Source organism: Crocodylus siamensis, chromosome 4, assembly GCF_052110815.1.
Source record: "Crocodylus siamensis isolate JL-2025a chromosome 4, ASM5211081v1, whole genome shotgun sequence".
In the NCBI taxonomy this organism is placed as follows: domain Eukaryota; kingdom Metazoa; phylum Chordata; order Crocodylia; family Crocodylidae; genus Crocodylus; species Crocodylus siamensis.
This window is the reverse complement of record NC_143398.1, coordinates 68,725,237-68,748,833: the sequence shown is the minus strand read 5'-3', so window position 1 is coordinate 68,748,833 and position 23,597 is coordinate 68,725,237. Positions and strand designations below refer to the sequence as shown.

Below are 23,597 nucleotides of genomic sequence, written 5' to 3'. Positions count from 1 at the left end.
ACTGAGTCATACCAGCATCCCCCATCAGCTGCAGGACTTTGGCAGTACATGGATTGCAGCTGCAGCTGAATCTTGCTAGCTGCTGGATTCTCAGCTGTGGGAGCTTGCTACTTGCTGGTGCAGGGGGAGCCCAGGATGGCGATCCCAGAATCTCCCTGCACCAGTAATAAAGCATAACTCGATCTGATTTGGGATCCCATAGTCACACCTCCTGCCATGCATGTGTCCTATCTCCTGCCATGCATTAGATCTTTTCACACGTTTACCCAAACATCTAGGTTAGGGATAGACATTCAAAAAGCTGAAGCCTGAATTGATTCAATCTTGGAAGGTTAGTCTAACCTGCAAAAATTGAACTGATTTGCTTGTGATGCGCCTGCAGCTGCCAAGTGCTGCACAGAAGAAGGGGCACAGAGGTGGCTGCAGGGCTCAAAGCCCACCAGCACTTCCAAGCTGGCCCGAGCAGCCTGCAACCCAGCCAGCCCTCACTCATGCTGCTAAGCTAGCCTGTCACAGAGCCACAGCCGCTGGGAAGGGCCCAGCCCCCATGGCCCAGCCTCCATGGTATTAATCTATGCATTTTCTACATCAGAGTGGCCAACCTGTGGCACAAGTGCCACAATGGCACAGGCTGCGTCTATGTGTGGGCCACAGCAGATCAGGAAGGGGCCAGGCAGTGCAGCAACAGATAGGGCAGGAAATAGAGCGGAGCAGGAGATCAGGCAGGAAGCACATAGTAGGGAGCAGCAGAAAACAGATCTGGCAGAAGAAGGGAATAGGAGTGGCACTTAGGGAATGCGCAGGTCTAATTTGTGGCACCCCTGCAAAAAGGTTGCTCCCACTGTTCCAAATGGATAAAATAGGGCACAAAAGAAGATATGTGACTTGTCCAAGATCTTATAGTTGCTAAGAAGAGTTAAAAAAGTAATTCAAGACCTTATTCCCACTGCCCATGCTGTTGCTGCTACATAGGCAGTTCCCCCCATGCAACATAAACACTAAATTAGCAGAGGTATAAAGTCCCTCCTGTGATCAGAGGGAAGGTCAGTTACGGGCATCATAAAGAGGTGGGGATGCCACTTCATCTACCTACTTTCGCTTCCGTAATCCACCTACTCCCAGAATGTATTATTTTCCCAGAATCATGGCTTCAGTGTCATGGCAGCTGTTCACACGGGTGATTTGATAATTAACCCCTGCCTTGGCACTGTTGTAGGTATTTTCATTTCGCAAAACTCAGCTTGTCTCAGGGATACTGCTCTCTAAAGATACATAGTTTATATATATCCTGGCTGATCACAAGAGAACAAACAGGGCTGAGTGATGTGCTGGTATAATGTGATAACATAGAGGTAAACACTTACCCACCAAAATACGGAGGACAGAAGTTAAATTTAAAGTAATCCTCCTGGAAAGTATGCTGTTAAATCTGATCTCCGTGTGAAGTTATTCTTCTGAATGCAGTGTTATTTATTTAAAAATATCATGATATATTTCTTTCCTCATAGCAATGAAGGAATAAAGCAAAATATCTCTATATCCTGGAGGAAAATATTAAATTTGTCTCAGTTTTAATAAACTTGTCTGTATTCTGTTAACAAAAATTGCAAGATAGTGGAACCAAGAGCAGGTTTTTCTCCTATGCTGTCAGAATTGTTTCCAGGCAGACTTTGAGGTCCTTTCAAATTATTGTGCCATCATATGGAACGATATTGCAATAAAACATAAGAACAGCACATCTCACCATGCCTCGTGACTAAAATGTGTTGACACTATATAGCAAAACAACAGCAAACTACTTGTCATTATCCTAAGCATTTTTGCGTGAGCAAAATATATAAAGTTGATGACCTGTAGGTAAAAATAATTTATCAACAGTCACCAAGCAAAAGGGAAAAGATATAACCCATAGCAAATTGTATCATCCTGTGAAGACTGAACTGGTTGAAAATGAGAATCAGTATGTACAGTTGAGCAGCCTGTGTATCCTGTTCTGCCACTTTGACAATATGGTGAAGCTTTTGCGGCTAGCAGAAAGTATTCAGGACTCTACAGTTTTATATGATTTTGTGTGATCTGATTTTACTAGGGAAAGAAGAACTGTGTTGAACTATTTGTGTCTCCGGTAAATAGAAAACTAGGAATTTCTGATGCGCTCCCATCTGAAGAGGTGTTGCGTTCGCTTAATATCAATGTTTTGCATCAGAGTTTATCCCAGTTTGGAATTACAGAAGTCTCTCCTGAGGTAGGTGATCACTTGTCTATCATATTAGCGTGTATTATAACTTAGGCAAAAGTATTATAATCATTGAATTCTGTGTTAGCTCAAAGGCTAAAGCATTGAAACTGAAGAGAATATCTAGCTTAAAAACATTACTGTTACAAGACAATAATAAAATAATGCTGTTAGATGCTTTAAGAATGCTTGAATGGGCTAAAAATAATCCTTTAGAAACTTCGGTTTTGCATATATGAGTTGACTTGCTTGGAGACTTCTTTTGGAGAAAAAAAATAGAACATCTCATAATTCCCCACTTCAGGTTAGTTTATCAATCTGCTTTGTCCATATAGGTTTTAATTGTATTTTATATGGAAGACTTTTCATACTTTGTTTTTATCTATGTCTCACTGGCTGCATCTACACAAGATGCTGACTGCATAATTGTTACTGCACAGTCATTTAGTACTTGCATAGCCAAGTACTAAATGAGTGCACAGTAACCAGCATTACTGCACAGTAGCATCTCAACACGGTTGCCTACTGACACTTACTATGCTGTAGTAACGTGCCCAACAACGCTACTGTGCAGTAGTAATGAGCTGCTGTGCAGTAAGTATCTTGTGTAGATGCGGCCACTCTGTCTTGTGGAAGAGTTTTTTAACTAACCAAATAAAAGATCGTTGTTATTGTTATTATTGCTCTTACAACTTTTATTTTTGTATAGTAACATATTTTAAAGAAATAGCATCACTATCACCTCCACATTGCTCAAGACATTGCTGTTCAGTCATACATTCAACTTTGAGCTTATCTGCTGAGCTGTGTATACTATGGGGGATACCAATTTAAAAATAAAGGAAGGAAATTGGTGAGTTCACATGTGTCAGGCATCAGACTACCATTCTGAATTTTTTTTGGTGTCTCAGAGGCCCATACAGCCAGTCAGATCTCTATGGGAGTTCAGATCCATGAGTCACCTGAAAAAAAAATCATAAACAAACATTATTTTTCCCATGACAATTTCCATTTTGGCAAGAATATGAATTTAAAAAAAAAGAAGACATTTTTATTGAAAAAAACAAAAACTTGAAAAACCTAAATTTAACAGCTTTACTCCCTTCCTAAGCAAAGCATTATAGTTCTCAAATCCAAGTCTGTGTATATGCCATAGCTAGTTACATAATGGCTGCTGCTTATAGTATCTTTAAAGTTATTGGACAGACATTTTTTCTGGCTGATTTTAAATATTCTACTTCAGTGGAAAATGCTTCAAGATAGATTCAGTCTGAAAATGTAACACCAAGAACAAATTCTCATAAGTACACTTGTATGCATTTCCTATAGGAAGTTACCTGTGCAGAAATGGGAAAGTTCACCCATTTTTGGCAGCTCTAATACTGGGTTAGAGGATCATAAAGTGAAGCTAAGCACTTCCGTGCAAATGTCAGATCTGTTCACTACAGGTCCCATCAACTATCAGGGCTACTGATACTAAAATACTTTCTTTAAATTAGAATTGTCCTTTGTTGAAGCCTATGAGTTTTACAGCTGTAATAAATATAATTATCTGTTCCAAATAGTGCACTTACAAATAACACTCCAAATAGATATGGGAAGAAAATATATATGAATAATGGATGAATGGAGAAATGATTTCAAGTTTTCAGGGACTGTCTGAAAAATAAAGTGCTGAACGTCTCATCTATGTTATATGAAAAAAAGTATATTTCAATACTCTGGAACTGCTAGGTATTTGCATTTGCTCTCTGTCAATCAGATAAATGTAGCCAAACAGAGGAAACGATTTCAAACAAGATAAGTCATTGAAGAATGTATAAAACCATGGAGACTGTACTCTATTTTAAAGCTGTTGCAAAACAAGAACCTTATTTTAATATTATGTCTTTTATTCTTGTTTTTAATTACAAAACTAAGAGCCAAATTCTGCAAAGACTTATGCACATGCTAGTGACACATGTAACTAGTCCCATTGACTTCAGTGGAACTATTTATATATGTAAGCTTTTGCCAAAATTGGAGCTGAGAAGACAACTATGTGTAATCTTACTTGCCTGGTTATTAACTCTTCCCTAAATCTGCCCAAAGAATAAAATCAAACCCTACAAAGCAAAAGCAAAACAAACCCAAAAGATAAACTAGGGAAACTCTTCATAGCACAGTGTACAAAGACCCTTGCAGCCCTTTGAATAAATATATTCCTACATTCTTTGATTACATTAATTCCTGAACTGATGCTAAATCTATCCTTTCATATGTTACAATGTCTGAGCCCTTCAAAGTCTTTAATGCATTTGTCTTAACAATATCCCTGTAAAGTTAGGATGTATTTTCCTCGTTTTACATCTGGAAAACTGAGGCCTAAGATCATGTAGTAAGTCTGTGGATGAGCATGAAACTGGGTCCTTGACATCTAGGGGCCAGAGAGGTACCTGTACCAGTGGGTCAGTAAGCAATACATCTTAATCTGTATACTCACGGTAAACTGATGTGGGTATGTCTCTATTGACTTCAGTTGAACTGTGCCACTTAGCTGAGGATGAATTGCCCTATAATCAATTTAGGGAGATCAGTATATTTTCAATTAAATCAACTCTGTCTAGACTATCATATGTTAGTCTCTGAGAAATACCTCCTAAGTAAGAGCTGATATCCATCCTACCTTTGCTGTGGGAGTACTGACTTTCTAGTCACTTAAAATGGTGTCCTATACATGCATATATTTTTCTGTAACATATAATCAGCCTGTGGAACTTCTGTGACAAGATGCTGTTGAGTTTAAGAGTTTAGATGATTATAGTAAAGGATTTGATATAGCTGAATAATGAAACTGTTCAGTTAGGCTTTCATGTTTCATGGCAATAAGCCAAATAGTAATTGATAGGAAGTGTGGAAGTAAGTACAAAATTTGCCATGGGCAGCTTACACAGGCCTGTACAGAAGTTACGCTTATCACAGGTTAAGTGTGCAAAAAGCTTTCTAAAGCCATAACTGAACAGACATTCATAACACATAGAATGCTTTAAAAATGGTGGATCCTGGTCTAAGTTAACCCTGGATGGATGTGGTATCAAACTAAAGCGCTTTTGGTTAGAGCAATCTATTGAATGTCTGTACCAGTCCCATCCCAAGCCAAGATAGGTTACATTCCACCAGCATCCCAGGGACCTCTTGCTGGGCAACTTGCAAGCCTCAGCCAGTGCTCATGTGCTCTGGGCAAGCACTGGCCCAGCCCTGCTCCCAGGCTGTCAGAGGGGAGACAGACAGAAAAGACTCTGTCTCCTCCCTGCATGGTCTGGCAGTAAGGTGGAGGAACAAAGCCTCTCTGCTGTGTGGATGCCTACAGCCAAGCTGGCAGGCACAGGTCTCCATGTGGCAGAGAGGCTCTATTTCCCCCTTCCTCTTTCCCTGCCACAGTTCCCAGCGTGGCGAAAAGCAGTGCAGATCCAAGCTGTAGCTCCTGACTGCAGCCGGGAGAATGGAGCCTCTCTGCCACGTGAAGATTTCCATCCCCCTCCCCAACATATGGACATGGGTCTGGGTGGGGGCTGGGCTGGGTCCACATGGGAGAGAGGCTCCACTTCTGCAGCTGCAGCCAGGAGCTGCAGCTTGGGGCTGCACCACTTTTTGCAGCACTGGGAACTGGTGGGGTGGGGGAGGGAAATGGAGCCTCTCTGTCACACGGATCCCACCCCCAAGCTTGTGGCCATGATTCTTGGTGTAACCAGACCAGGTCCTCTCCACCCCACTCTGCAGCTACAGTTCTCGATGCACTGAAAAGCAGTGCAGCCGTGAGCTGCAGCTTCTAGCTGCAGTTGAAGGAATGGAGCCTCTTTGCTGCACAGACCCAGCATAAGCCTCACCAAAACAACCCATGCCTGCAAGTTTTGCGGGGGGGCGTGGAATCCACATGGCAGAGAGGCCCTATTCCCCGAGCTGCATCCAAGAGCTACAGCTTGGAGCTGCACTGCTTTTTGGTATACTGGGAACTGTGGTAGGGGGTAGAGGAGAACAGAGCTTCTCTGCTGGCCCCTACCAAGACCTGAGTCCACAAGCTGTGGGGAGCTCCTTTCCCACTCCTCCAGCAGCTGGCACTGACAGCAGCTATCTGGCAAGGTGGCAGGGCTGGGAAGAGGGGCCACACTGGCCAATCCAGGGTAGGTGGTTTCTCAGCTGGGGTTGGCTTGGCTTGGCATTCTCCTGCAGCCTCCTATGAGGTGTGCAGGAGTGCCCGCAGCCTCCTGGCCTCAGCCACTGCCTCTACAGGCAGGCTCCGAGTCCCCCCACTAATGTGTGTTCTGTTCAGTCCCAACCTAATGTAAAGCGCTTTAAATAAAGCACTATTCATAGAGTGCTTCCGCCTCGGGCTTTTTGAGCATCTGTACTTAGCCCAAATGTCTACTACAAGAATTCTTGTGATTGCATTTGAACCATGTGATACTGACTTCTGTGAGAGACAAGGTTAGATGGACCAATCATAAACTTTAAAGCATATACAAACCGTAAGTCAGTGCAAGGACAAGTGATCGTAACCCATAGTTTGAATGCATATTATCATCTTGGAAAGACACACTGCTAATCAAGAACAAAACCCAGAGCCACTTGGTGCCCATCAGATCAGGCATGGCACACATAGTATTCTATCTGGACAAGGTAAAAAACAAGAGTTACACCCCTACAGAAATCTGCTGGTCATATAGCCAAAAAGAGATTTGCCTCTCCTGAAAACCTGTCCCCACAAAAAAAAAGATACATAAAAATAGCATCTGTTTCACAAAAATGGAGTTGTATACAAGGAAAGAACTAATGTGGAACTTGAAGGCTGCACTAAAAATTATCATATCCAGGATTGTTTTAGTCTTTCCAAAGCAATTTTGTCATCATGGGCATGTTATTAACCAAATCATCTACCTTGGGTTAAAATAGAAGTGGTAACTCAGGTTTCAACTCGGGTTAGCCACTTGACTTTGACTCCAGGCTACTCTATTGGCTTTACCTTGAATTGTTAATCCAATTTACCTCGTCTTCATTGCTATTGTGTAAGCTAAGTCTGCAACATCCCTTCACCCCTTGGTACAAGTCAGTGCCTCCCTTCTCCCATTCCCCTCAGTTACCAAGGATTGAGTGTTCATTTTCCTTGTTACTGAGAATGCTTTGCTAGATTTGCCTGTGCCCTGCTTCCCAACATATCTTAGTGACGGAAAGGTTTATTAAAAAGCTAAATATTTTTATATGCACACACCTTGCTCCAGTTCAGCTGAACCTAAGAAGACCCCCTATGCACAGGACACGTCTACATCAGATGATAATTGCACATAGCCCATAACTACTCCGCAGTCAGCATCACAAAAAAGCTGTTTCTCAATGCACCTGTGCAGTAACTCCGGTTACTGTGCAGTTTATCTAAGTACTAAATAACTGCACAGTAACGACTGCATAGTCAGCACCTTATGTAGGCACAGCCACACCCTCTTAAATCAGTTCAGTAATAGCTTACATTGATTTAAATTATGTTATTTTTTCACTGACTTAATTGATATAAGTGAGACTTACACATGTCCACACAGGAAATAGCATGGTTTTGAACTAAACTGGTTGTTTGTCGACAAGAAAATCAAAAGTAAACAAGGTTAAAGTATATCTGTCTAAGGCCTGAGCAGCTGCCTAGTTAGCTAAAGAAATGTGTAATGGTTCCGATTAGTTTAATTTAATCATCCACTCCCAGCCTCAAGCTTCAGTGTCTGTAAGAGTTGAGAGGGTTTTTTTCCTCAGCGTCTCTGCTTTTCTGATCCTTAGTATCAGACAAAAGGACGTACCCAGCTTATCTCTTGAACCTTGACAATTAAACCATTTTAAAATTAACTTAGTAGTTTAGATCCATGTCTTATCAGTTCTTATGGACTTCAGAAGTAAAAGTTCTGAATTGTTTCAGAAATAATTTTTTATCATGCAGATGAGGTGACTCATCTATGATAACCAGTAGGCCTGCGTGAATGGTGAAGTGTTTGATTTGGAGTTGGAGATTCGGATCAGCTGGGGAAAAGCAAGCACAGAAAGGCAGCTGCAGGTTTTCCCCGCGGCTCCTCTGCTGTGCCTGCCTCTCTCCAGGTGGGGGGAGCTTCAGGAGAAGCCCCCATGGATACCCTACCCAGCCCCAGCCCCTGCTCTGCCACAGACTCCAGGCACTTAAAAAAAAAAAAAGCCCCACACTCACCATCTGCAGCAATGGTGATTGGGGCCTCTGGGCACCCATGGCAGAGCCCCTGTGCAGTGCAGGGCAGTGGGAGTCATTGTGGATCACCCCCCCACACACTTCGCACCTGCCCCATGGCATGGGTGCAGTGCAGTGCAGCAGGGCACCACGCGTTGTCTGGGAGCTGGAGCCACTGGGGCAGAGCAGTGCTAGGCTCTGGCTGACCTATGGAGCCGCCCTAAGTCCTGGACAGTGCATGGCATCCTGCCAAGCCATGCTGCACCCGTGTCAGGGGGCTGCTGCCGTGTGGGTGCCAAGCGGGGGGGTACTCCCCACTGTCCCGCGCTGCGTGGGGGGGCTCTGCCATGAGCCATTAGAGGCCCCAGTTGCTGCTCCTGCAGCCAGTGAGTGTGGGGCTATTTTTTTTTTAATTGCTGGGATGCTGGGGCCAGGCAGGGCAACCATCGGAGGTGTGGCTGGGCAGAGGGGGAGATCACGGAGCAGGGGCTGTGCAAGGTGCTCTGCCACTTGGCCCTGGAGCCCCCATAGCTGCTGCTACTGCTGATGAGTGCATTTTGGAGGGTTTGGAGGTTTGTTTATTTTTTAATTTCCAGACTTCTGGGGCTAGGCAGGGGGGGCATTGGGGAGTGAGTCTGTGCTGGAGGGCTCTGCCAGGAGGCCCCACAGCCCTTGCTGCAGCCAATGAGTGTGGGGCTTTTTTTTAAAAAGAGGTGAGAGGCTGGGGCTGGGCGAGGGATAGGGCCAGGCAGGGTAGTCATGGGGGCTTCTCCCATGGCTCCCCCTGCCCAGGGAGAGGCAGGTACAGGCAAAGGAGCCTCGGGAGAACCTGCAGCCACCCAGCTGTGCCTGCCTCTCCTCAGCTGATCCAAAACTCTGAATCTTTTCCAAATCAATTCAGAGGATTCCTAATAACCAGAACTCCTGCAATTATAATTGCAGAAGAGTTTAAATAAGGGGTCTACTGTCCTTAATACCATACAGCAGGATAAAGTGTGTAGATTCCTTTGGTTAGGGTAAGGAAGTGTTTTGGTGTTCCAAAATGGTATTGCAATCGGTGTTATCGTTACAGCAGCATGACTGTCTTTTTATAGACAATCTCTAGTATTTGGAAATGGTTGGATCTGATTTTCTAAGGGAAAATTAATGAAAACTCTGCCATGGTCAATAAAGATAGTTGATTCAACAACATATGTCAAATTCTATCAGAAAAAAATCTCTCCTTTGTCACTGTTTTATTAAAAAATAAAACAATTAAAAGAATTGAAAAAATAAAATAGCACTCAGCTTGTATCTGGAGAATCATAGCAGCAGTTCACTAACCCTCTAGGGCAGCTCAGCTGATTTTCTGTATGTGCCTTTCATCCAGTTTTCCACTCGGGATGCCTGAAACACAGGAAGGTCATTGGTTAACCTAAAGAGGGTCAAACAGTTAGCTCCTGAGCCAGTGCTGCAGCTGTTCTGCTTGTGGAATTCCCATGGATTTCAATGGGAGCACCGAAAGCAGAGCAGCTGCAATTCTGGGCACTAAGCCACCATTAGGACCCAGGTCCTGTGTTGTAATTACTTATTAAAACAACTTCCCTACTATGCTGAGGTAGCAAAATTGCACAGACCACTACAAGGCAATGATGAAAGATGTGGAAATATTATTTAAAATATGTTTAGGAACAGTTTCCGCAACTTACCATTGAAAACTCTTCACATTTCTGAGCATTTCCCTAAACAAAGGACAATCATTTGTTATGCCTATGCAGCCTGAGGACATGTATACTGTTTATAGGGCCAAAATGTGATACCTCATGTGGTACTGGTGAGCAATCACCTGCACAAGTACTCTTACTCAATTTAGTGGGGCAAATTGTTTACCACTGTGTATAGTAAGTTTCTAGTTGGGTCCAGTGCTGTGGAAGACATGTATGTCACCAAGAGAATGCTTCTGTTGGAGAGGTTTTCCTTTTTAATACTACTTCTGTGTTCTCTTCTTGATATAAGTCAGTAGATGGTAATTTTTAAAAGCACCTTTAAATTGACCACCCTTAATGCATAGGTTTTTATTTTGTGAAACTGCAATTCATGAATTGCACAGACTAGAAGCAGGAGGAAGCACATCTGTGTTGAAATGAGAGACAGTCAAAGTGAGCTTTTCTGGCAAATGCAGTACAGCAGTTCTTTTTGAACTTTGGCTGTATGTCCAGAAGTCTGTCACTGCAAAGTGCATGCAAACACCTCCACTTGAATTTTTTCTGGTCAAAGATTTTTTGGTGGGGGAGGCTTTTAGGGCTAAAGAGATTAGTAAATGTGTATAGCAGTTGCTTGATTGGGCAAGCTTCTCAGGGCATGGCAAATTCTGAGCATGAGTTACCCCCATTTCTGCTAGATATTCTACTAGCAACATGTTTCCAAATCATGTGAAGACCCGGAGATAGAACAAAAGGCCCTCTGAGTTTGAAGGCTGTCTATCTGTTGCCATTATGAGACAGCTGAATCCTTCTGGTCAACCTCATGACCTTTTTATGTAAATATCCCCATCATAGACTGTCTTCATTGGAAGAAAAGAGAGTAACAAGATAAAAATAGCTGCCTTGAGCTAAAACTCTTAATGAAGACAAGGCAGTGCTACTGGTTTTACACAAGTAAGTCAGTTGAGTTAATGCCTAAACAGATTTTCTGTGCAAGGACAGCGTTCAGAGTTAGGAAAATAAGTAGTGAGGGCCTGATGAAAATACCTTGTGCTTACTCGATTTGACAGTTGTATTTGAGAAAGGCTATAATAAAAAAGGAAGCAAATAGACTGGGAATTTAGCTCTTCATACTACTATATACAATTTAAGTTCTTTCAAATCTGTTGTTATTTAGGTTTTGCCCTTTGAAACATATAAGTGAAGATTTGTATTATAGAAAGAACATGCAAAATATTTTGAGGGGCATTTTAGCTGAAGAGAAGATACTTGGATCCAAATTTCAGTTAGCTTTTTTTCTATTTGAAAATGTAGTGGCAATCTTATCGTTCACAGACTACCACATTTTTTTTTATTTTAGGAAAGCCAAAATAAATATTATTTAGCTTCTTTAAATGTTATATTCCCCAAAAGCTCTGCAGTTTTCAGCATACACAGCTGCTTTAAAAGTGTAATATCACTGGTAGTCTCTAGGGTTAGGAGATTGCATTAAACATAATCAGAATTTAATATAAGGTTTTTTTCAGGTTATAATATCAGGGTTTCTCAGTTACTAATGCATCATGAGATTCAGTTTGCACCTGTTTTCACTTCTGTGTAAGGTGTAAATAGTACGTAGGCTTGTGTGTGGGTGTTGTGGGAGGAGACACATAACAGAATGAAAAAGACAGCTTGAGCAATTTCCTCAGCAAACATAAGAGCCCTGCCCTCTTACCTGATGAGCTAGGTAGTTTCCGAGAAAGAATATGAATCTTGTTTGCTTAGCTTAAGATCAACCCATTATGTGAATGCGAAATTTACTTTAGCACTTGCTAAGGAGCATTTAAACCATCTTTCTCTGTGTTAGGATTATTGTGGCAAATAAGTTCAGCCAGTTTGCTTAGCTTAAGTAGACGTTGAACTGGCAGCAGTCAAATGAAGTGCCCTACACTATAGAATACTAACTGTAACAAAACTAAAAACATGATTAATGCTGGACCAGAACTCTTTAATCTGCATATGCTATGGTATAACATCACCCTTTATTTTTCTTATCCTTTATTTTTTAATAAAGAAAAATGTTTTGCAAGGACAACATGAAGCGGATAAAATCTGGAGCAAAGAAGGATTTTATGCAGTTGTCATATTTCTCAGCATCTTTGTCATTTTAGTAACGTGTTTAATGGTAAGTTTATTGTTTTTCCTTGTTTTTTATTAATATATTGTTTACATCATTCTGATGGGTAGAGTCCTGCAGCCTTTATGTATCCCAAAAGCATTTCCATAAATTAGTCATAAGCTTGGCCACTAAATAACAGTCAGGAACTCTGATAGTGCTGTGAGGCCACAGACAGATGATTAACAGATACATGAATCTTATTATGTTTAGAATGTTTCATTTCTGACATAAAATATTACAATAGGTGAGATAAAGAAATAATGGGCACTTAACTGTGCATAACAACTTTACTGTAACTTAATTGAGAGCTTCCAGTAACATGATAAACCATTAGAGTGAAGCTTGAAAAAATAGTTTACTAAGCTTGCAGTCAAAGTAAATACAGACTTCTAGCACATTTTATTTCTTATTTTACAAGGTAATAAAGCAGCAATACATTGACATAAAATGTTTTATGCATAGTAATAGTATATTTTAATAATTATATTAATGTGAAATTAAAATATTAAATATTGCTCCTCAATGATTCGAGTAGAGGTAAGTCTGTCAGTTATTTAACTGGTCTTTTGCCATTTAGTTTTACATGTCATATAGTACTGTATGCATTGGTGGATAGTAGATGTCTAGTGTCAGCGCTTGCTACTTCATTCAAAAAAATGAAACTCAACACATTTACACAGCTACTGCCTGCAAATTGACACTGAATGTCCTAAGGGACATTGTCAAGTCTTTTTTTTCAGTTCATGTGTTAAAGACTATCTGTTACAGTCTTTGAAGCTGACTCCTTCTTCCCCTACCATCTGATATAACTTTGGGCATGACCAAGACTTCTGTTTCTGTCTGTCCCTCTTTCAAGTTCCCTATATTTAATCTGGGTGATATTTAAGGAAGGGATTCTTCCAGTTGCGTCTTCCTCAAGGTTCCAGTTGCATTCCTGCTATCACAGACATGGAGTTTCCTTCTGAATACATCACCCAAATATTTCCATCTTCTTTAATATCTGGTACTTTCTAAGAATTTGTTTCCAAAGGCATTTTGGTGAATGTCCAAAGCTTTAATTTATTTCCAGCTTTTGCACCTGTTTTTTAAGATAGATAGAAATGACATTTGAGTTGAAGATTTGTAATTTGGCTTTTAAATTGTAGGTTTGGGGCAACAAGTTCTTGTTTAGTTTGGTAGAACCTCTCTGAGGTTTGAGAAGTCATATATATTTTACAATTTACAAACACTGATTCTGCCATTCAACCCTCTCCCATTATCTCATGAAAAAGACATGGCATTATCAAAGATGGCAGTGTAAGTCTGGAAACAAACTTTTGTGGGAGCAGAGTGCATAACATCTTAGCCATCATTTCTACAGGCCTCTTCTTTTTACAAGTTCCAAATGCATTTTTTCTGAGTAAACATGAATTTAACCTGTATAAAATGAATGCTTTCATAAACTCAGTAGGTTAGAGACCTACTATGTATCTTTAAATCTTACATAAAGAGTGATCATCATGCTTTAAATTGATGTGGGCAGTATCAGATTTATGGAGCAGGAGAGTTTATATTTAAAATCCAAAGCTCACAATACCCATCTGATAATAAAATATTACAGCTGGTCATCAGTGATGACCTAACAGTGTCAGTAACTACTGAGGACATAAAAATGAGGTCAGGTTGGGAGTTATACTCTTGTACATATGTATTTCTAGATGCCTATTCTTAGAACGTGTCAAACGTGCTATTGTACTAAGATTAGCTTGTAGGAGTAATTTTGGATCTAGATTACTTGAAAGCATTTTTTAAAATAAGAAGTGGAAACTGATTAGCATAGTACCAAACAATAGTTGGTGGAAGGCATTTGAACTTTCTATGTTAATGCTTTGTTCTATAGAATTCGTATGGAAGCAACACAACAAGACAGGCTTTTCTTTTCATTAGCTTTTACAAATAGTACTTAACTGCATTATATTACACTGATAGAATATTTCACATTTACAGTCTTTTACATTTTTAATATTTAATGTTACTGGAATATGGTGATGAGCAGTCCTCCCTTTTTCATATCTTTGGGACTAGGTGTTTAGCAGAATTTGCAGATTGGAATCTGACAGGCCACACTATGGGTGCTTTTGCTACGATCTCAAACTTGCAACTTACGTACTGCTACCCATGCACCTTAGCACCCACGCCTCCCCAGCCTGTAGTGAACAGTAATAAGAAAATAAACACTGACCTACATGGCATAAAATGTATTATGTACTGAATTGCAATATACTGCAATCAGCTACATGGACTAAATTCAGATCTGTACATTTTAACTCCTAGAGTACCTTATGTATCTGAATATTTATATCTCCCAGCTCTTATCTTAGAGGAGAGATTTATTGTTAGTAGAAGCCAAAGGGCACTTCCATTGTTGTCCCCATCAGTGGTTCTCACCATAAAATAATTTCTGCTAGCAGCTTCCATACATCATTGTAATTAGTTAAGCAACTGACTAATTAAGTGTAACTATTTTAAAATATTATTCCAGAGAAAAGATCTCTATGGGCTTTTTTATTATTATTTTGGACAGAAAGAAATAGCAAGGCATTAATTTTGAAAAGCAGTATAATATTTTTTACAACCCCCTCTCCCAAAAACCTGACCTCCATGTCAAAAAATGGTAAAATGCCTGTTTTGGGGTTGATTCTAGTTATAATTAAATTGGAACTTGCCACTTGATATTTTTATAATATACTTATTTTAAACCATGCAGTATATATTTTTTGTCAATTGAATCTTTAAACAGAGAACAGTGGATAACAAAATTTCAGTTTACCACTATAAACTTTCATATGCCTTCCCTATTGGATTTAAAGTATGTGAAACTTTCAGGCTTTTCATAATTTTTATGAATACTTAATGGTAGGAATCTGTACAAATAATGAATAATCTGGCCTCACAAGTCACAAATCCAGGAATAAGTGTTCTTTCTAGGAATCCTATTACAGGTATTTCCAAGTAATTAAAGTTTTTTGGGGGACAGTTGATTTTTACTAACATAAATATAATCAAAATAATATTTTTAATGCATATTAAGGATGTCCATATAATAAGTTGAACTGAAATAGCAAAAGGGAGAGTTAAAACCAAGGTAGTTATTTCACTCTAGGTTTACAAGTAGGCCAACATTCTGTGAGAATAGCATAGGCCTTATAAATCCACACTTTCCAACAAAGAGACAGAAGCCCCTGGCAGACGTTAATTTTAAAGGGGATCTGATTTATGATCTCAACAATCAGGCCTTCTGCCGTGCTGCATGTGCATGGCAGAAGGCACGATTGTGGAACCAGGGATCAGATCCCAATCACACCATATAGCCAGTGCAGGCAGAGCCTAGGATCATGATGCTGGGCTCCCCCTGCACTGGCAAGTAGCAACCAACAGGCTGATCAGTGTTCCCAGCCTCAGGAACACCTCAGAGTCAAGGGCTCCTATGCACCCCTTAGACTGAGAGCCCTGATCAGTGGATGCATGCCACACATGCAATATAAGGCACAATTGGAATGGACCACAAAGTAATTACACATATTTTGTGTAATAACTTTTGGGGGTTTTCCTTGTTGTATTGTGCCATTAATTGCATTAACATGTGGCCAGGTTACTACTTAAGACATGATTAACTGCTTAAGCGTCACATATACCAGGGGACAGAGAGAATGGTTTTGTTCCCGTTAAGTTGAGAGAGTACACAATGGACTTGATATCTGCAAAAATTAAAGATCTTCCACTTTAGGGTGAATCTATCTTTTTGGTTCTTCTGCACCTTTGTCTTTGTGCATACCATTTATCCTAGTGTTCTGAGATGCCTATCTAGCATAATTTTTTTCCTAGCTCTTATGTCCTTCAATGTGGTCCACATAGGCACAAACTGTGGCACGAACTGTGTCAAGCAATTATGTTTAAATTCGCCTTTAGCTAAAATAATTACTTGCATATATTTTTTAGCCACTAGTGCTAGGGCCATATAATTTCTAAACATTTTAAAGTTTGAATGTCTTTTAAATATGCTTTCTGACATGCCCTACTCAGTCCACACTATCTGAGCAAACACTATTAGTTGAAATGTGAAAGAAGGCCAAACATGGTTCTTTAATTTAGTCCATTTCTAATTATGGATAAGAAGTAATTTAGTGGGAAGAGTTTTAGAATAATATTTCAAATACACTTCCTATATAAATATTGGGTTTTGTTTCCTAATTAAGGCTCTGTTCCTACCAAATAAGGAGGAAATCCTGCTCATGCCATCTGGTCCCTTACTTAGCTCAAAATGTTCTCTTGCCATGTACTAAACAGTCCAGCTTAATGAATGTATTGCTGGTGATTTTGTCAGTTCCCTGGTATACTGAATGTTACAATGAAAAATGAAAGTACAAGATATGATTCACATAAATAGGGTCAGGTAGTGACAGCTCCTTACATGGATTCCTGCTAGGTGACAGCACTCAAGGGGTTTCACTGATGTAGCAGAATAAAAGTTTGTGAACTTTTGGAAGACGGAAGCACAGCAACACAGCATGTTGCTCTTGTAATGTGTGTAACAGCCGGAGGAACCAGTGGGCAGTCTCCAGAGCTGGACTGACTGTGAATTTGGACTGCAACTCCCAAGTACCCCTAGGGACTGATGGGGAGGGGGAGACAAGGGAAGAAAGGAAGAGAAAGCTTGAGGCTGGAGTAAAGGGAAGAGAGAGCACTGTGCATGTGGAACCTGGTGAGCCCTACACAGAGGAGTACACAGCGGAGCTGGAGATCTCACTAGCTCGGTCAGCCAGGACTGTGGACAGAGGGAATGGGACTCAGACTTGGGGGCAGCTGCAGGCTGCTGTTTGAGAGCTCTAGGGACTAACGGCTTTAAGGGGAACATCTCTGGAGGTGTGGGGGTTGGAGGGGGGAAATTAAGGTGCTGAGTGTATGTTACCACAGTGTTGATGTTTCTTTACCTTTTACCTGTTCTATCCCTTTGGCCCATTGGTTTGTGACCCCAACTGCTCTGATTTTCTGTATAAAAAGTGGGAAATCCCCTTTGCTTCTTGTGCCAGTTCTGGGGCTGCAAGGTTGGCACACTGAATTTCCCAAGAGTTTATGAATCCCTTCTGAATATTACCAAGCAATTGGAGCTCCTCAAGTTTGAGAGAATAAAAACAAAGCTGTGCTAGAGCATGACTTTTTTGCATCTGTTGATCCAGGGCTTTCAGAACCAGGTCTCCATTTGAATCTTTTAGGGCACAAGGCAAGTGGCACCTGCAGGCAACATGAAATAGCTCCACCAGTGGCTTTCATCCAACTTGAAGCACAGATTTATCACAACATGGTTGTTACAGAGACATAAAAGTGCTTCTTTCTTTATAAGTGTAATAGTTAAGGTAAAAGACCACTACCATCATCTACTATGCTATCCAGTATGGCACAACTGGAGCTCAAAAGAGTTTTTCTTTTCTTCCCAAAAAAGGAACCTTTTAGCTGCTAATTAGACATGATGTAGTGTTTTTGAAAATGGGCACAGCTAAATAAGCCCGCACATGCAGTTTGCAGTGCCACAAACCCATCTGCAACACTGCAAACTGGGCACACTGTACATGCATGCATTCACTGGGCTGCTAATTTGCTGCACAGTGGGGGATTTTGACACCAGGATTTCCTGACATCAAAACAAAAAAAAAAACAGGCCAGAAAAAAGTGGAGTGGCGCACGTGGCAGCAGTATGCGCCACCTGATATTGGAGCCTGGCTGGCCATGCTGTGACTGCCAGCCAGTTCTGCATGCCCAGATTGCTGCTGCTAGAGCCTCAGGAGGCTGCCAGGACCCAAGGTAAGGCTGCTGGTGCCAGCCCAGGTGGTGCATTTCCCAGGGACAAGTAGCAGCAACACAAGTATGTGTTGTTGCTATTTGTCCCCAGGAAAACGCATGTTCCTGCTTGTGGGGACACACCCAATGATGCCATTGTTACCTTTATAGCTTCTACCAAGCCAATGTACAGTGCCTTTGATATGGAATTCCACTGAGGTCACTGCAGTGGGTTCTAGGAGCAATACAACAGAGCAAAATATTGTACAACTAACCAGTATCCAAGTTTGGATGCTAATGGCTGGAATCCTGGTTTGATGACACCAAAACTGAGTCTGAAAGTGACCCTGTTAGAAATATTATATCCTGCTAACAGCCCCCATAGCAAGCAAAAAGATTTAATTTGTTTATTTTTTTTGCTTTTTTTCTTCTTTTTTGAGACTATTAAAAATAGTTAGGACATTACAATTAGAGCCAAGTGAGTCTGGAGATGTAAGACGAATCGGATATTATTCTGTATTATTGTCTTTCTTGTGTTTTATATTTTGAGAAACTTCTCTGTAATTATTTAATTCACCAGTATTTCTTTTCTTACACTGATTTTGTGACAATTATCTACCCTTACATTTTATTTATCTTTTTAATAACACAGCTGAAATGATAACCACTAGAATTAAAACAAATATTAGCTAGCAATGAGAAATTATTAGCTGCTAAATACCCTCCCACCCCCACACACAGCATGGTGTGTGTAATAGGAAATATTTATCCCACTGTTGGAAAGAATACATTATGCAAATACATTATGCAAATTGGGGAATTCTTCTAGAAACCATTGATATTCTGTATAAAGATTGAGGGTATATTTAATACTTTCATTACCTTGTTTACACAGTGGTTGAGATGATAAAAGAATATTTTTCCTCTGTTCTATAGGTTCTGTACAGATTAAAGGAGAAAATTCAGTTTTCATTGAGACAAGAGAAGGAGAAAAAACAAGAGATCCACCTTTCACCTCTCCGCCTACAGACATCACAGTCTAAGACAGCAAACAGTATGGTCCAACCTCAGCAGGCTCCTAAGGTTGTAAATGTCATAGTAGACTCTCAAGGCCAATGTGCACCTGACATCAGACTTCCTTTTTCTGCCAGTCCATCTCCTTTCAAAATGAAACCTGTTGGCCTTCAAGAAAGGTAGGATGGTGCCACATACACTATTTACTCTTCCATTTTGGATCATTACTAATGTGTATCTTCTTCCTTCAAAGAAGCAAAAACCTTTAGCTCCCAAATGTTTTAGCATTAGTAGATTTCATCCTCTAGAAGCAGAGGTAGTTTTTATTATACAGTGAACTTGAGGGTAAGCGCTTGAGTCTAGATTTTCCATTGAAATATTTAAATTGGTCTTCTCCTTTATTTTTTCAATTTCAATCTTTTCCATGGTTTTGCCTCATCTAGTACGAGAATTCTTGACCAGACATTTCTTTCCCAAGATAAAATAAATACAGTGTGTTTATTTTATTGCATTAAGTGAAATCAAAGAACAGGAAAAGTAGTGCACCTGCCTAGCATGACTAAGATCCAGGTGTGTTTTAGGGAACAGAGAACATTTTGGGATGCTTAGTAATCTCTTTGCCTGAACAGAAATCAGCAGTAATAGTGAAAGGGACTTTCATAGTCTGCTTCTCAAATATCAGGATTTAGATGTCGTCACTAGCGGGAACTCCTGGGGCTCCACCTCCCCTATACCCCAGCCATGCACCAGCCTGTTGGTGCAGCTGGACAATGGACAGTCCAACCCAGGTTGGATGTCATGTCCCAATCCCTCTCACTCTCTCTGGCCCTTGGTGTTTCACCGATGCATCAACCCAGCTTGCCACCTCCTTCATGGGGCTATGGTCTATGGCTTGTAGGCTGTGATTTAGCTACAGTTCTCCACTCTGCCGCACAGGTTTATGTGGGTGGTAAGGTGACCCCAGTGATGGGTTTAGCCTATTAGTGTCAAGGGTCCCCAAGTGACCCCAGCCCACTCAGCCCTCGACACATCCTGTGGCCTTTCTGCTGGCCTCTGGGGCTTTAAATGAAATGAGAGGCACAAATAACAGAAACTGCTGCACATGTCGTGCATCTGGAGACTTTGCCATCCCTTGGCATATTCCTCCAATCTGGCACCTTCACCATTCTGGGTGATGGGCCCCTTTAAGTGTAGCCTGGACCCCTCTGCTGGGTCCCTCTCTGGCCTCTCCCTACAGCAGTTGGGAGACCTCTGTTGGCCTTGAGAGAGGTCTCACAGCTTTTTCCCTGCTGTGTCCCCTCAGCTGTTTCCCAGCCACCAGTTTTTATCCCAGCCGGGCAGCGTTCTTCAATGACATCATCTTTCCACACCAGCCCCAGCCCCAGAGAAAAGTGGCTGACAAAACGTACTGGTGTTCTACCCCTCTGCAGCTCATCCAGCTCAGCTGCATCTGTTGAGGATGAATTTGCCCTGTTATCAGGGCTTTTCTTCTTGGTGTTGCAGCAGGCAGCCCCACCACAACTCATGCCACGGGAGGGATATCCTGTCCCTTTCTCATCAGCCCCCTGGGACATGCATATTAGCCTATTTTAATGTGAATTAAAGCTTCACTAAGGGCACTTTCACACATGCTGTGGAGGTGGGGACGGGGCAGCGTTTTAATTGGATTGGCTCTGAGAGCTAATCTAATTAAACCACCACAGCATTTCATGCATCAGCATCCCTGTGCCTCAAAATGGTTAATGCTCATAAATAAAAGCTAATGCACATTTTTCTAGTACCTCACAATGGAGAACTCTTTTACATGTGTTCTGTGGGGGGTGGGGAGCCTTTAATTAGAGCAGTTCTTAGAGCTGCTCTATTAAAGCATGCAGTGTCTCGTGTATCAGCCTCCCTGCACTCTAAAATGGTGGTGGGGTGCTTGAACTAAAGCTTGTGCAACATACTTTAGTTTAAGCACCCCCACTGCCAGTTTGAAGTTTGGGGATGCCAGTACATGAGACATTTGAAGGCTAGCAAGAGCACTGTACTTACCATGCTCCAGAAGACTCAATTAATTGAGTCTTAACTGAGTGTGCTCCAACGCGCTGTAATTACGGCATGTCAGAGCAGCCTTACAGTAAATCTAAAGGCACCAAAATGTACTAGATTGAATGTGCATTAATTAAATATACATGTAGATGTGCTCACGTTGAGTGGCTTAAATTGGGGTAGCCATTGCTGTTTAGATGACTTGCCCAAGAATTAGTCGTACAGGCTGCTGCTACACATCATGGGGGTTTGCTTCAGTTTAATTCTCCCTAAATTGAAGCAATGGGTTTTTAAAAACACTGCTTCAATTAACGATGAAGTAAACCAACGTAGCATGCACACAAGGGTCAGGCCCGATCTTTACCTGCCTCTCCAGCAGTGGGGGGAAAAGGTGAGCTGCCAGCAGGCTGAGCAGTCCCTGATGTGTGTGGGGGCGGGGGTGCAGTGCTTTCCTCTGCAGCAGTGCCCCCAGGGGCAGCACATGCTCACAGGCACTTGGCTCAGGCGGTCCCAGGGGGCACTGCAGCCATGGAGGGAAGCACCGTTCCCCTCTCACAGTCCCAGAGGGATGAACCGGGCCCCCGTGAAGGTCAGGCAAGGAGTCTCCAGGGAGGAAAAAAAAAATTAGGCTTGCCTTGTTTTTTTTCCTTCAGTGGAGCCTGCCTGCATGGGCTGCTCCTGGACTGCCTGTATGGGATCCTACACATCTCCTGAATTTCAGGTGGCCTGGTGCTTCCCTCTGTGGCTATAAGGTAGCAAACTAAAATACCTTGGACATGTTTTATTTTACTGCCTCCCAAAGTCATTCAATATGCCGCCAACAGTGTAAACAGCTGCACCATTAAAATATGCTATGCCACCGTCAGTGTAAACAATTGTCCCATTAAAGCGGTGCAGAAAGGCATTTAAGCTGCTTTAAAGGCCAATTTTGTAGTGTGTACAAAGGCCCAAAAACATCTCACCATGGCAAATACTGCCCCTGCTTTCACAGACCCCACTGGTCATATATAATGGAATCAATGATTCTATTACAGAAAAAAGGAAACCAAATTTACTCAGGGGCAATATCCCTGAGTAAGCTCAGATCCTACAATGGGTAAATTGAATTATGGAAAAGCAGGGAAAAGGAAAGAATGAGGAACAAGCTAGTGGACTGACTACTGCAAGGGTCTTTAATTACTTAAATAGCCAACTGCTTCTAAGAGGAAGCAGAGAAAAAAATTTGAATGACTCTGGGATTAATACCATTAACTTCTGTGCAAGCAGGGCCTTTGAGGTTACTTGTGTTCATATCTTAAAGGTAAGTTCTCTGACTCCCTTTGATATCTCTGCCTCTCAGACAATGCAAAGGGAACAGAGAATAGTTGCACCTCACTACCTGTGGATTCCTCAGATGTAAAAAAGTCCCTAAGTGCTGATATACTGGGCTGCACCAATCCTTGACTGCCAGCCCTTTTTTCCAAAGGACTTTCCAAAGAGAAGTAAGTACAGCTATGCCCATTTTACAGACAGAAAACATAGGTACACAGGATTTGTATGTTTGCCATTCCACACTGTTTTGAAATCAAGAATATTCTGAAAGTCACAGAAAACATATTTGGAAAAGACCACAAGATAATAACATAACTCAAGTGGGGTGACTGGTACAGTAGCCCTAGTCATCATCTCATGGGAAGGGGGCACAAAAATAGCTGCCACTGGCACTGAGTGCAGCAGATGATGCTGCCCAGAGCCTGGAGCTGACCTGTTACACTTCTGCCAGAAAAGGTTGTTTACCCCAGCAGTTGGCAATGTTTTCAAGTGGCAGACTGAAACAACCCAGCTTGGGTTTGAGGCAAACTACTCAAACTGCTGCTGCTACCACTGCTTTTCCCCTACCACCCAGCCACAGTGCAAGCAAAACCTCCTGCCACCAAAACATCACAAAAGCCTTCCCAGCTCTGTGGACAGGGTCCAATGACTCCACAGGCCTGTGGATCATAGGTTCCTGACCTCTATGTTAGTCCATTTTCCTGTCTTCATACAGGCTTATTTACTGAATATTCCTGTTTGTCTAAACACTGATAAAATCTCCAGTGGTAGCAATGGAGATTTACAGCCTACCTAGGTCAGCTCTGTCAGTGTTTATAGGAAGTCCTGGGAGCTGGAATCATAACCCAGGGCTTCTCACTCTCAGCCAGATACCTTAAATATGAGTACAGTAATTGTCCCTCAAAGATTGCCTTAAAATGCAGACTGTAATACTGGGCCAAACTTAAAAGAAAAGCAGTTGTAGAAAATGCCAGCATTTTGCCAGGCATAATCAGTATTCCCATTGCTGTCACTAAATATATTTTATTTCTCAGCCTTTCCCAGTGATAGGGTTACAGTGCAAAGTCCATAACTCTTGTAGACAGAAGAAATAAGTTTGTAAATATGAAATATATACAGGCACCCAGATTCTCAAAG

General features: G+C 41.5%; 1 protein-coding gene across 4 annotated transcripts in view; it reads left to right on the top strand.

Moving 5' to 3' along the window:
• The window catches only part of PTPRR (protein tyrosine phosphatase receptor type R), a 231,792-nt gene that overhangs the window by 122,933 nt on the left and 85,262 nt on the right, over positions 1–23,597 (top strand). For all 4 annotated transcript variants that reach the window (XM_090042533.1, XM_090042534.1, XM_090042535.1 and 1 more), the window contains 3 exons: positions 2,090–2,245; positions 12,186–12,296; positions 19,041–19,297. In XM_090042533.1, coding sequence (XP_089898659.1) covers positions 2,090–2,245; positions 12,186–12,296; positions 19,041–19,297 — 524 coding nt within the window. The remainder of the gene's footprint in view (positions 1–2,089; positions 2,246–12,185; positions 12,297–19,040; positions 19,298–23,597) is intronic.